Genomic DNA, 14,061 nt, shown 5'->3' with positions numbered 1-14,061 from the left:
GCTTAACAGTCACCAGAACGTATCAGAGAATTAGGACCTCTCCTCCTATTCCAAAAGAGCATAGATTTGCAAGTTTTCACCATTTGGGCAAAATATGACCACGTGTCTGTAGATAATCAATAAAAATCAAATGCAGAGAAAAGAAGTATGCCTCTAGGAAACGAATATACAAAACTGAACTAGAGAAGAACAGCATTCTGAAGCCAAAATGATGATAGAAGGACAGAAACTAAACAGTACGAGAATATAAAAATGTAGAAGATATCCCAAGATTAAAACAAAGTTTTGAAAGATGGGTAATAGAGGAGATGAGACAAGGCCAAGAGAAATGAGAAGATAAAGTGTCACTAGATGAAATACTTAAGCTAGAAGAAAGGAAGGGACGAGAAAAATACCTTCTTTTGTCAGTGCAGAGCAGAATGAAGGAAAGCCAACAAGGCAAGAACAAAAACCACACTACTACATTCTGTCAATATTATCCTAGAAAAATCATCACTGTTGAGGAAAGGCAGCAAAAGAGTTGGAGGAAGATCTGCATATTTCGAGAAACTAAGTCTTGACGGTGGCAGTGTAGGTTGCAAAATACACTGGGTTAACTTAGATGAAAATTTAGAATTGCTTATCTGCAAAGATAGCAGAACTGAAGAAGGAGAGACTAAGGTGAGCACAGAAAACAAGTTCTGTCATGGACAGGAAGGTCAGTCGTACCAATGGAGAACAGGAAGCAGCTTTGGGGCTGATAATCTTGGCAATGAACACTGATAAACTGGAAACCGTCTGACAACTGAGTAAGAGCAGAAAGGAGGAAGCTGCTAGAAATTACTCAGAGGGAGGTGGAATTATTTAGAAATCTAAGAGAACATTACATTTGGAGAATTATATATGCCTTTGATAAGCAGAAGCACTGAACCAGAGATACTGATTTAATAAAAATAGATTTTGATCAAGAACTATGAAGCAGAAGTTATGCTAACTAATGCTACAGAATTTGAGATACCATCAACTAAGGAAGACCTAGAAATCCTAAATCAAACATGAAGGGCTTGGATAGGTGGTAGCTAATGAAAACAGTAAGGGATTTGTAAAATAATCAGATTAAATAATACTATAAGAGGGGAAAAATTAGGAAATGCTATCTGGATTTGTGCTGCTAGAAGACTTAAGCAAAGAATGGAAGAAAGACAAAAGACATCTGTAATTTCCAACATGTGAATGTACCAAAGAAGGCAGGGGAAAAGGGAAAGGAAATTGTGCGTAAGTTACACACATTTGAATGCTGGCAGGCAGAAAAGGAGCAATATGAATGGCACGAGTTGTCAGTACAAAAAACACTATTAAAAAAAAAAAAGACATGAAGCAAACAGCAGCTACAGTCATGAGAAAAGCAGTGTTTCTAAGTGAGAGGAACAAAATAAAATTGATACAATGGTAAAAAAAAAGCATACAAACATTTTCCTACCATTCTTAATGAAAGTGATTAAGTTACACACATTACAATTATTACAAAAATTTAAAAATCCATTTGTCTCACAAATACAGGATAAAAATATTCTGAGATATCAATATAAACTAACTTACGCATTTTCCTTTCTAGAAGGTTCAAAAGTCTAAGGTACAGGCTGTTAGAAGAGTCTCTAGTCAAATTTATTGGCAAAACATATTTTGTCATTGTTATAATCATTCTATATACTCCTGTGTTTTGCAGCATCAACACCACAAAAACATTTTAATGTGTGTTAAATAGCATTATAACAGAAATGAATAGAAATAACTGCAACTACTGCCAATTTAGAAATTAACCAGTCCTACCACACTGTTTTGGTAGGTCTGGCTAATCCTTACTGTCAATTTTTCAGTGTCCACTACATAGTATGTGGTCACTTCATGAAGTCAGAAGTGAGTCAGAAGTGAAGACTCCAGTTACCATGGAATCAGCCTGACCTCATGCAAGTAAGGAAGCTTGCTTTGCATAAAAGTTTTGAAAATTTCAGTACAAGTGATTTGAGCCCTCTGCTTGCTTATGCTGTCGTTCTAGCCGATGTCTAAAAGGTGCCTATATTTAACAGGCTCAGCATCTGTACTAATAAGGTATGTCAGACACACAAAGAAGTATTTTATGCTGTTACATAAAATTCAATCTCCAGTCTGGCAGTGATGCTAACCCCACCCGCCATACTACTATGATACTGGGTTCATTGTAAATCTATAAAAAAAACTGAACAGAAAATATTAACAACTCACAAAAGTGCTATTTTTACAATACCACCATTCAGTAAGTACTCATGCCAAACTGTTCACTTTTAGCTTAATCATTTTAGTACATCAAAGATTAACCCTAATATCTGACAAGAATATAATCAATGCAAAAAAGGTCAGAAGTTAAAGTCTTTGAGTACTTGGGGAAAAAAAAAACAAAGATAGCCAACAGAACTGGTCTTTTAATTCAGAAATGCCATCTGAGAAGTCAAGTCATCATGCAAGCATTAAATACTTTCAGTAGAATTAAAATGTCAGATTGCAGGAAGAATGGACAAGACTGGGAAAAATCACAAATTAGCACTTAAAAACAATTGGATTAATCACTTCTCATCTTTACCGTTACTATGTCACTTGTATGTTGAAGATATCAACTTCAAAAAGCTTTGATTAGCTGTTTACTTCTGGAAAAACTTCCAAAAGTTGGTTCTTTAACTTTTCTGCAATATAGGTCAATCAGTCTTACTGTCATGAACATCAGTCTCCTAAACGTTAAGCTTTCAAATTATCCCAGTTACTCTGTAGTACCCAGTTCTACACGGAGTTCCTTACGAAATCCCTCTGTGCTCCTCATTAGCTTTAGATGCTGATTACAAAGCATAGAAAAAATATAATTTTGTAGCACTAGGACAAATGAGGAAAAATAACCTACATACATTTGGGTAACAAACTTGCCTTCCCCTTCAAGAGAGGGGCACTGAAGACTGAAAGAGCTACCCAGCTCAGACGGTATGTTCATTCTCACCTGAAACCAGACCTCTTCTGACAGCTAGAGATTAACAACTGTCAGTTTGCTGGTTGATATGCCACTGTTAGAGCTGTTGTGATGGAGACTTTAAAAAAAAATCAGCTGCTGTGTATGGCTTAATTTTCACTCAAATCCATAATGACAATTATTTATGCTCCCAAAGGCTACCTTGAATTGTTCTGTTTTCAGAGCTGTTGCCAAGAGCTGCTGCATCCTGTGATAATACAAATATGCCCACTACCGTTCTATTCTGATAACTTACAAATGTATGGGCAACCATCAAGGACATTACTTTCTCAGGGCTGCTGCATGGTAGGGCTTCTATAAGTATGCAGAAAAAGAATGTGAGCACCACATTACCCCTCCATCTGCATTCACATGCAAGATCAGTGCAAGCACAGATTTAGAGTTATACTGTTTCTATTCCCTTCCAAATCATACGCTTCTGGTGGAAGCTGCAAAGGACGTAAATAATATCACACAACATCAAAAAAAGCCAAGGTATGGCCTTAATGTGCTTCAAAACAATGATACTTATAAAATGTATCAGCAAGCACTCTTTAATAACTTTTTTCTTTAAAGACAGAAGCCTTCCCCCGACACGGGGCAAGGTTGATTAAGTTGCTTGTACAGCAGCTATCAAATTGCTGACAGACAGCATGGCTTTTAAGAAAACCAGAAAAAAAAACAGGCCCTGTTTAGTTTAATATGCCATAAAACATGAGCTGAACCACTGGAATTTGTGAGGCTTTAAAAGTCCCATTAGTACAGAATTTCAGCCTAAGAGGAGGGCAGGGACCAGTACAGCCCTCCCCATTCACGGTAAACACCAAGATGTTTCTACCCCTGTCTGCAGATGCCTGTTCCTAGAATGTACCACAACAGAGAAGGAACTTAAGTCATTCCAGGTGATTCATGTGAGCTCTCTAAACACATCTACCCAGTTTACGGCCTGAAAGGATGCTAGAAGTCCAAAATAACACCGATATGATCCTCTAACAAGCTATTCAAGTAGCGAGTGCTAGTTACAAATAAGGAATATGGATTAAAACATTGGCAGAATGCATATATAGCTAAGAAAAAAAATTACGTAGAAATAACACATTGCAAAGCTGGGAAATAACTTTTCTCCCCTTCTCATCCTTTCTCCTTCCAGAAAAGTGGGAATGAACTCCATGACTCAGTACTCCCGATTTCTGCAGTCTCACTTACATCCACAGTACAAAGCAGGCATACTGCAGATACTTAAGAGTGGGGCCATGACTAGTACCTAATTACTTTTAGCCCTGCATCTGGGCAAGCCAGATCGCCAAAATTCATATTAACCCAAGGAAAACTTTCATTTCTTTCATGACCTCAGTGTGTTTTATGGCAAAAAATCTCATAGGAACTAGGTAATTATGGATCTATTTAAACTATTTTGAGGCTGAGATGTTCCACAACTGGTTTTGACCTAAAGAGGATCCTTTAGGTTAGAGAAATATCTCTGGATTCAAACTTGAAGAAGCTTTAATACTGTCATCATCACTTCAAAAAAAAATTCTAAGGAGATTTATTAGAAGCAGACCATATTGATAGTGTTCCACCCTGTGCCCATCAGTATGAAAAGTTGCTTCATTTTCAGGTTTAATGGGAAGACAGTACAATTTCCCTGTAGCCTGGAACTTCTTAGATAGTTATTATAGTTATTATCATAGAAGACTAACAGAAAGGCAATGTATTTCTAATGTGCTCTAGTTACTACACAGGCAGCACAAAGGTGTGGGAGCACCATTCTGAATCACCTTCCGACATTTTTGTTCACTGAACTCTACAAAAAGTTTTATCCAAAGATTAAACTTAACTTTAGAATTAATTTCCTTGATCAGTATTCATGATTTTTATTTACTTTTATTGAAAATGTATGTAGTAAAATTTCATTGGCATTTGTACCAAGAACTGGTTTCTAAGACTTAGCTTCATCTAATGAAGATTAAAGACATTACGTGGGAGACCAATATTGTCCAAGATCTCAGAATAATAAAAAAAAGATTAAAAAAAATCTGAAAGCTATGCTTTCTTATAATTAATTTTAAGAGAAAGAGGAAAGGATTTGAAAAAATACATTCCTAGGAGTTTTTCACCACTGGACTCCCTTCTCAAGTACAATCTCCCACACTCGAGTAAAAACTATTACTTGTATTTCAGTAACACCAAATGGTTTGTCAGACAAAGCAAATACGAAAAGAACCATAGAGAATAGCAAGACAAACCTAGTACCAGATAAGAATAGAACTGCAAAAAGCTAAGAGTTGCAGAGTAACCACCTGAACTTTCCAAGAGCACAAAACTGAGACAGTGAAAGCTACAACCTAGAAGAAGACATATCAAGTGTTTCTGACTATTATACATAATTTATCTTTGCTGGAAATCAGAAACTTATCTCAAAAGTGAATATCCACACTTGAAAAAAAAATTAAGACCGTTGACTACTAATAAAGACACTGAAAAAAATATCTCCATAATTTACAGAGGACAAAAAATGCATAGGCAATCCCACTCACCTGTCTTCACTAAAACGTCGACCCACCAAAATTTTACATTTGTCTGGAGGGAGACAAGCTGCTAGCAAAGGTACCGTCCTTAATACTCGACTTTCCTGTAAACAAGAAAAGTTACTTTTTAATAAAAATCAAGAAGGGCTTCTATGAATTGCTAATGTTTCCATTTATTTTCAAGTTCTGTTGACTATAGACACAGAAAAAAATCTTACCAGATAACAGAAAAAAAAAGATCTACAAGAAAAAATACCCAATTTTAATGCATTCAAATCATATTGTTTTGATTGACAGTATAAAACTTAGTTTTAACTAACCTGTGGTTATCAGCATAAATTTGAAGTAGGCTATCAGTATCAAAAACAATGATGAAACTTCACAGAATAATAAACAGTAGGCAAAAACCAGCATTAGCATTAACATAATAGGTTGGGGAGCTAACGTCTCTATATTGGAAAATGAGGGGAGGGCTTGATTTCCACAAACAGGTGCTAAAAATAAAAGCACTGGGTGTATCAGAACAGACAGTGTGAAATACAAACATCTCCACTCTGCTGCCACTTTACAGTAACCAGGACAATGGCACCAACACTGCCATGAGTACTGTCTCGTGCCATCCAGGCTTTGTTGACGAGGCATCTGCCTACATCTTTGTGCCACAGATGAGGAAGGTGACTGCCATGCCTGGGTGGGGAGCAGGGGCTCTTCAGATCTCAAAGAGCATTAGAGAGCCGTGTTGGAGCAGGGCTTCAGAAAGTGGAGGAAGAGGGAAGTACTGCCAGCGGAAGCAAACCATCTACTTACTAAACACAGCAATTTGTTTCTGTCCTTTATTTAACACAGCTGGGAACACACTAGTTTTTGTCTAGACAAGTATTGCAAACTGAGCTTGAATATTTAGGATGTCAATTTTTGTTTTCCCATCAAGGAAGAGGGAGCATAGGTTTATCTTGCATTTAATGATGACAGCAAGCCAACACCGAAATCTGAATGAAAGTTTCAGTTTATTTATTTATCACAAGAGGAACAAAGGAAGGTTATTAGCTGAATCTAGCAGGAGGCAAGACACTAGAGGTCAGGCGAGGATTACAAAAGCCCTAAACCCGGTAAGAAATGAGTTCTTACAAATTCTCAACCTGAATGTCTTACGATTCAGACAATGAAAATCCAAAGATCAGTCCCTAAACCGCAGGATTAATTAATGAAAACCCAGGGGGGTTTTGGTCCGTCTTTTGATTTGTAAGCCGTATATCAACAATTCAGTATTTGTGAACATGTAAGGCCTTGATTAGCTCTCTCAGTTCTCTCTGGGAGGCTGTTACCTTCCACAAGTATCAATGTGCAGCTGCGTGCGGCTCTCACATTGTCTTGCTACCAAACTGCTGTTAAATTAGTTCTGTGAAGACTTTTATCACTGTTGCCTAAAACCTTTATTAATTTTGCTTTTTCTGATCCATATCTACTGATCCTCTATAAATAAAACATCATGGAGTTGAAAGAATAAGTTGTCCTGCTACATCCACCACCACTTTGCACGGCAGCAGCAGCATGATGTCTCCTAGGGATAGATGAAGATCAAAGTACCTGGGGAGTGAAGTGCTAGCAAGGGGAGGGAGAAATATCCTTCAGACTACCATTGATTTCTTCTATCTCAGCAAAGCGGAATAAGCTATCAGTGGTGGTACAGTATTATTTCTCTTTATTTCATCATAATTAAATAACACTCCAATTCAATAGTCAGAGGACTCCCTTCTTCATAAGAATGTAAGAAGTGGCAATAAAGGAACTGGAAGAATATCAATTATTTGTCTCTGATAAGCAAAACCAAAAGAGCTATCATCAGTCAAGGGAAAGTCATTCAACTGTTCCCTCCAATGTCATATCATTACTTCAGAATTACCTTTCATATCAAATAAATACATTCTGTTACCAACAGGGAAAATGGAATTTTCCAATATAAAAAACAATCCATGTTTACAGGAAGATAAAACATAAAAATTCAAAGCTGAAAGGAATTATTTGAGAACAGAAGCTTAAGAACAGCTAAGTCAAACTAACATTAAAAAAGGTTTCATTTGTTTATAATTTTCTTCATTAAAAACCATTTGTATTTAACTAGACTATATATAACCTATTTGTTATCATAGCAGCTATTTTCCATTTACTGGTTCCAAAGTGAGAAGTTACTCTCTCCTTTGTTCTTCTCAGTGTTCTAATAGTGATTTGCAACTCTTTGTTTATTCATTATTTGACCATTGAAGTACATAAACAGAAATAGGATTGGAGGACTTAGGTGGTGGGTTGACCTTGGTTGGCCTCCAGGTGTCCACCAAGCCGCTCCATCACTCCCCCTCCTCAGCAGGATGGGGGGGAGAAAATAAGATGAAAATGAACTCGTGGGTCGAGATAAAGGCAGTTTAATAAAGAAAAGCAAAAGGCTGTGTGCAGAAGTAAAGGAAAACAGATTCTATTCTCTACTTCCCATCAGCAGGCAATGTACAGCCACTTCCTGGCAAGCAGGGCCTCAGCACGTGTAGCAGTTGCTCCAGAAGACAAACACCTTAATAACAAATGCCACCTCCCCTCCCCAGCTTTTATTGCATTATACGGTACGGAATACCCCTTTGGTAAGCTTGGGTCAGCTGTTCTGTCTATGCCCCCTCCCAATCTCTTGCCCACCTCCAGGCTACTGGCTATTAGAGGCAGGGGTTGGAGGGACAGCCCTGGTGCTGTGTGAGCACCACTCAGCAGTAGCCCAAACACTGGTGTGTTATTAACATTGTTCTAGCCACAAATACAAAGCACAGCACTATGAAGGCTGCTATAGGGAAAGTTAAATCCATCCCAGCCAGACCCAATACAAGTTACTTTCGCATTTGTTTTTTTTCTTTTCTGGGAATTAGTGGTACTTTGGTTAGCATAGCATTATCCATCTACAATGAACAGGACAGTTCTAACTAATAAAAATATTTATTAAAACCAGCAGATATATATTTCCTCCATTTTTGTTTATGAATTGTTAGGACAATTAGCAAAAATTTTCCCCTTATATTTGATTCTTACTGTTCAATAAGGAATACTGTACAGAAGAAGTATTATAATGAGCAAGTCAAAGCTAATTACTGGCATTAGATCAATATATAAATTAATTAAATATACACAATCTTATGTTTTCTTCTCAGATGCTTAACATTGAGAAATCTTACACTTACAGAAAGAAAGAAGGCAGGGAAGCAGAACAACATAAACAGATAGCCTCTGCAATGCTTTAAGGGTTCTGCCCTGAGCTATACCTATCACTCAGGTTTTGAAAAAGTATATAATGGCCTACATTCTGCTGGAGATCACTCCAAGGATGATAAAAGGCAAAGGTAAGACAAACGTGTACAGGGGTTTATACACCTAGCTATGCCACTGACCTGACATAAGGTTCATAACAGTAGGCACAAGAATGGAAAAATGACAGAATTATGTTATTTACTTTTATATACATATATATATATATATATATGCAAAGAAGAAAAAGAAATTAGGCTAGGCAAATAACTCCTTCACCTTTCCACTAGTCCTGATGCTGGGTTTGGGATACTGGGTTTCTATATACTTAATTTTTAAATTACTCTCATTATGAACAATGGTACACCAACCCTATTCAGAAAACAAGTGTTTACCCCTTGACATGGAATGCTGAATTCTCTTCAAATTCCTTCACAAATAAAAATCTAATTAATTCATGGACCTATTATGCAAAATGGAAGCTAGATGGTAGGATTCCTCACCTGGGATCCACTGCTTTGCAATAAGTGATTCCTCTCTCTCACAGTACCTGATACCTGCAGAAGTCTATCTGGCAGCATGGCCTCTATAGTAAGAATGTGGAGACACAGTCACATTAATCAGAGCACAGGAAATGCTGCTCCTGACTTCCTACATTACTACCTCGCCTGAATACAAGTCTCAATAGCATCATTTGACCATAGTTGGTAGCTTAGTTAGCTGCACTGCGGACTTCCAAAGCCAATAAATAACGAAGCACATGGAGGATACAGTTGGCACTGATGTGCAGTAGGGGAAAGACATTCACTATCTGGTTAGTTTAATGAGATATTTTTGAAACGGACTCTTAAGAATGTATCTGTAATGAAATGGCAGACTGAAGGATCAGATACAGTCCAGAAGGCTTATCTGCCTTCAAGACTGATTGTGTTTTGAGTATGAGCAGCTACAGCAAAGGTATCTTTTGTGAGGCATGCCTCTGCTGTTCTAGAGTCAAAAGCATCACCTGTGATCATCTAAGACAAACACTTTCAAAGATCATTGTAAGATATTCTTAGCTTCCCACCATTTGTTTGGATTTATCTCTGATAAGCCAAGTGTCCTCGTATGGTCAGACAGTTAAATTTTTCCTCTCAGATGGATTGTCTTCAAATACAGTGGTCTTCCAATACTAGTTTATCATGTGAATTATCATTATGTAGCATACACTAATGGTAAAGTTGCATCCCATTGTAACAGACAGTTGTTGTGATTGCTGGTTAATAAAAAGTGTAGATAGCCTTTCAGAAGGACACAGGAATGGTGTATGAAATCTAAAAAGAATCTGCAAAGTTTTTCTAATAACTTCCACCATAAATAAGAAATTCAACACAATTCAAATGCCAGTTCAAAGTTCTCTGGCACATTTCTAAAGCTCTTTTTTCCAGCAAGTGACTTAAGCATATACTTAAGTACTTTTGAAATAAGAAGTAACACAAAACAGTATTCTTCTTATAAGTAGCCAATTAAAAATCACAGCTTTCCCATTTAGGGACCAAATACGTCATGGCTTCTGTTTTGTTTCTCTGTGAAAGAACACTTATCTCTTAACTTGCTCTTTTACATTCTGCTTAAGTTCCCTCAGGCAAAGACTCTCCGTGTGCTGATGAGCTACTGTATAATGCTAAGTAAACAGCTGGACCAGAAGAGTACAGGTTTCTGAACTTCACAGTCTACTTTGTAGACCCACCATCTATCCAGATCTGTGTAACTGCAATCCAACTTCTAAAACCCTTATGATCCACCACCATACTGCATTGTTAACAGACAAGAAAACATCAACATAAATTCTCCCGTTAGGTAAACTAAAACATACTGTTCTGAAGCTAAACTATAGTTTTTCACTGGCTAAACAGCTAAGGTCATCACTAAGATGAATTGCTTAATTCATATTTTTAACAGAACACTAACATCAATAAAAGATGCTATAATCAAAACACATTCCTCCCTTGACCAACTCTGAGCACCTCTGTGAGACACCATGTCAAGATTAATGCTTGTAATTTGTACCGAGGCAAGTAGACTTCAGATTCTAGCAGGACTACTCAGATAAGAAAAGATGTCTCGCGTGCATGGAAGTTGCAGAAGTGAGGTGTGATTTCAGAAGATAAAATAATTCAAAAGAACTGAATAACACATACAATAACTCAGGTGAACTGGCATTTCAATCATCAAGTTTAAAAGGAAAAATCATTACATGATGTTAACAGCATAGCTGTTTCCTCTTGCCTACCATTTGCTGCATTAAGATTCTAGCTGAACTCCAACAATTACCACAGCCTTACTCACCTCTGCTGGATGCTGAATTATATACAAGCAGGTGGAGACCTTTAGCGGATGTATTGGCAGGAATGGACATAAACACACCTTCTGAGGACGGCTATATGACAGAAGGGAGTGAGAGAACAATAAAAGTAATCAGCAATTTATGAAAGATGGCATAAATACATTGCACAAATAGCACATCCCAAGAGGCACACTAATAACTTTCCCTGATGACACAGTGTATTAAACCTGATGTAATTTTCTGTTTGAAACTCCTTCTGTTTCTAAAAATAAAGCAGCAAGGTTTTCATTGAAATAGAGTTTTGAGAACAGTGTTCAGACCCCTTCTGTGGTCTGGTTAGGATTAAAGCACTCTAAAAATCCTTTCATCATCTTCAAGAGGAGCAACTTACTAGTATCCATACCCCAATCAGAGAAGTCTGTTACTGCTTTTCATACCAAGTTAGTGTTTCAACAATTTGAAAAAATATTATAATAGAATATATCATATTTATAATTGATATAATATTTATAATAGATTAATTACAATAGAAAATTTTAGAAGTATACACACACGAAACCCCAGACATGGTATATTTATGATTGGGTTCATTTTTTGTAATTCCACCTATGCTGAAATATGTAGTAGACATGTAGTATGAAAACAAAAAATCTTTACCAGGAACTTCTAATTTAAGTCTGAAAAAAGAAAACAAAAATTATTTCAAATTCTTTGGTGTACTGCATGTAGCTGTTAAAATGACTAGCAGAAGAACTGTATCTAAAGAAATGAATTTAAATATTGCTTGGCATGAAACTAATATGCTGAATGATCAAGAATAAACAGAAGCAAAGAATTAAGCTCAAAGTTACACATAGAGTAACTGAAGTTGTTACACACATACGCACACACAGAAGTCACTATAGCTACTCGCATATGTTATTCCATAACTCAGAAAAATTATGGATTTCCTTAACAGTGAAGCTACCACCAGTATTCATCACTTCAAATCATACCGTCCCTGCAAACAAAGCTCTCCGAGCTTAAAAAACATAAAGTCAGGATTTTCAGCAGAATGCTAGGGACTCGGAGCACAACTTCACCTGCATCCTCCTTGTAATCTTTATTAGTAACAGTTTATATGTTGGTCACACATGAGAGACAGTAAGCAATCACTGCAGTAGACGTAATTTACAGAAGTTAATTCTGAAGACAGATCCAGATCAAGTTCGTGGTGAGCCTGACCGACATTGCACTTGCTTGTCCACAAGAGCACGCACCCAGCCAAGCGTACTAAGTAATGTTACAGTATACAGCCACTATAACTGTTCCCCAGTCAAACATCAGTACTTACCAGTAAATGGTGGCATTATAAAAAGGCAATAACAATAGATAAGCTCCTCTTTAACAGTTGACAGGTTGTGTTAACTGAAACCCCCTACTTGTAGCCCCAACTACTGAGACACAGAGACTATTCCCTTCTCCGTATGGTATACAGTTAAAGGTTACCCAACAACAGTCTAAATCCAAAGCAGTGTGGGGAGTGTTGATGCAAGGGAAGGAATTGGTACTGATCAAAATAAGCACTGGAAAAAGTATTTTAAAATATTTAGACTAAAAGACCCATGGCCCAGAAATCAGCCTAAAGACAAAATGAAAATTATTCTCGTACACTCTTGTGGTATACTGTTCCAGTGGCCTGCTGTCTGTCTTTCCTTCGCACTTCTAGTGCTGGCATTTTCCTGTCACTAATCCTGCATAAATTTGGCATATTCTGTTGTATTAATGGACAGGCTTTGAGCCTAAAGTTAAGTCCTCATTAATTTCACTATTCAGTGGGCTATTCCAGGCACCTTCATGGTGAATGAACTGAAACCAACCTCGCTTCCCGGTCTGGTGGGTCTAATTTCAGAAGTTCTCCAGCACTGTACCACTGCTTTTTTCCAGTATTTTTTCACGTGTAACCAATTTAAACAGAAATTTCCGAAAACAGTTTTGTTTACAACCTGGAAGCAGCAAATACCCCCAGACACTGTTTGTTGCCTATGCCCCAACTGTTAAGTAGAAGCTCATCCTCTTTTTGATCATCAGATTTAGTGGAAACTCAATTTTGTACTAAGTGCGATTCCTTAGTTTCTCCCCATTATTAAATGGCTGGTTTCACTAACAAAAGAAGTTGTTAAAGTTCTCCCCATTATGGCATTTTCTACTGAGGAGAGATTAAGGCACGAAAATCTACTACACAGAGCTGTTCTAAAACAGTTAGCTGGTGACTTCAATCCACAGAGCTGCACTGTTCACTAGCTTTTATAGGCAGACAGAAACAGTTTCCGGTGATTTCTGACCTCAGGGTGTTTAACTGTAACAAAGTTGGCTAGATAGAACTCACTTATTTTCAAGTCTCCCTTTTGCATATGCTTTTTGTATTTTCCACACTGGCTTGGATTTTTAACGGGAAGTTTTTTAAGCTTTGTTAACCTTGCCAAAAAAAAAAAACAACCAAACCCCTAACCAAAAAAGGAAATTACCCAGAAAGCAAGCATTTTCAAATAGTTACAGAATAAACTCTACCTGTAGTTTGATTTGTAGGGAGCAGAGCACAAACCATGACAAATAAAATACTTTCCAATATAATTTAATTATTTACATATGTATATACATTACTTAACTTTAAGCACCCAATTAGGTACCTAATTATGTTGAATACATACTTTTACAACCCTATCCTGAGGGCACAAGGCTTATTTCTGTACTTTCACTTTGGTACCTAATGGTTATTGTGCCAAGACAAAAAAAAAAAAAAAAACACATTATTCCTACATGAAACTGACATTACCAGCCTACATCAGTTGGATAGGAAGCACTGCAGAACAAGACAAGTTCTGTTCCACCACCACAAAAGCTGCCTTTGCTCAGAGAAAGGCCACCTAAGCAGAAAA

At 37.1% G+C, this 14,061-nt stretch overlaps 1 protein-coding gene across 2 annotated transcripts in view; it reads right to left on the bottom strand.

Moving 5' to 3' along the window:
• The window catches only part of DTWD2 (DTW motif tRNA-uridine aminocarboxypropyltransferase 2), a 97,995-nt gene that overhangs the window by 54,229 nt on the left and 29,705 nt on the right, over positions 1-14,061 (bottom strand). Inside the window, exons 2-4 of one of the 2 annotated variants that reach the window (XM_076362669.1) lie at positions 11,146-11,236; positions 9,321-9,403; positions 5,548-5,642 (exon numbers count right to left, since the gene is read on the bottom strand). In XM_076362669.1, the coding sequence (XP_076218784.1) occupies positions 5,548-5,642; positions 9,321-9,403; positions 11,146-11,215 (248 nt within the window). In that variant the 5' untranslated portion in view covers positions 11,216-11,236. The remainder of the gene's footprint in view (positions 1-5,547; positions 5,643-9,320; positions 9,404-11,145; positions 11,237-14,061) is intronic. The other variant, XM_076362667.1, reaches the window with a different exon arrangement.

This window comes from Aptenodytes patagonicus, chromosome Z, assembly GCF_965638725.1.
Source record: "Aptenodytes patagonicus chromosome Z, bAptPat1.pri.cur, whole genome shotgun sequence".
In the NCBI taxonomy this organism is placed as follows: Eukaryota; Metazoa; Chordata; class Aves; order Sphenisciformes; family Spheniscidae; genus Aptenodytes; species Aptenodytes patagonicus.
This window is presented reverse-complemented; position numbering and strand designations above follow the sequence as displayed.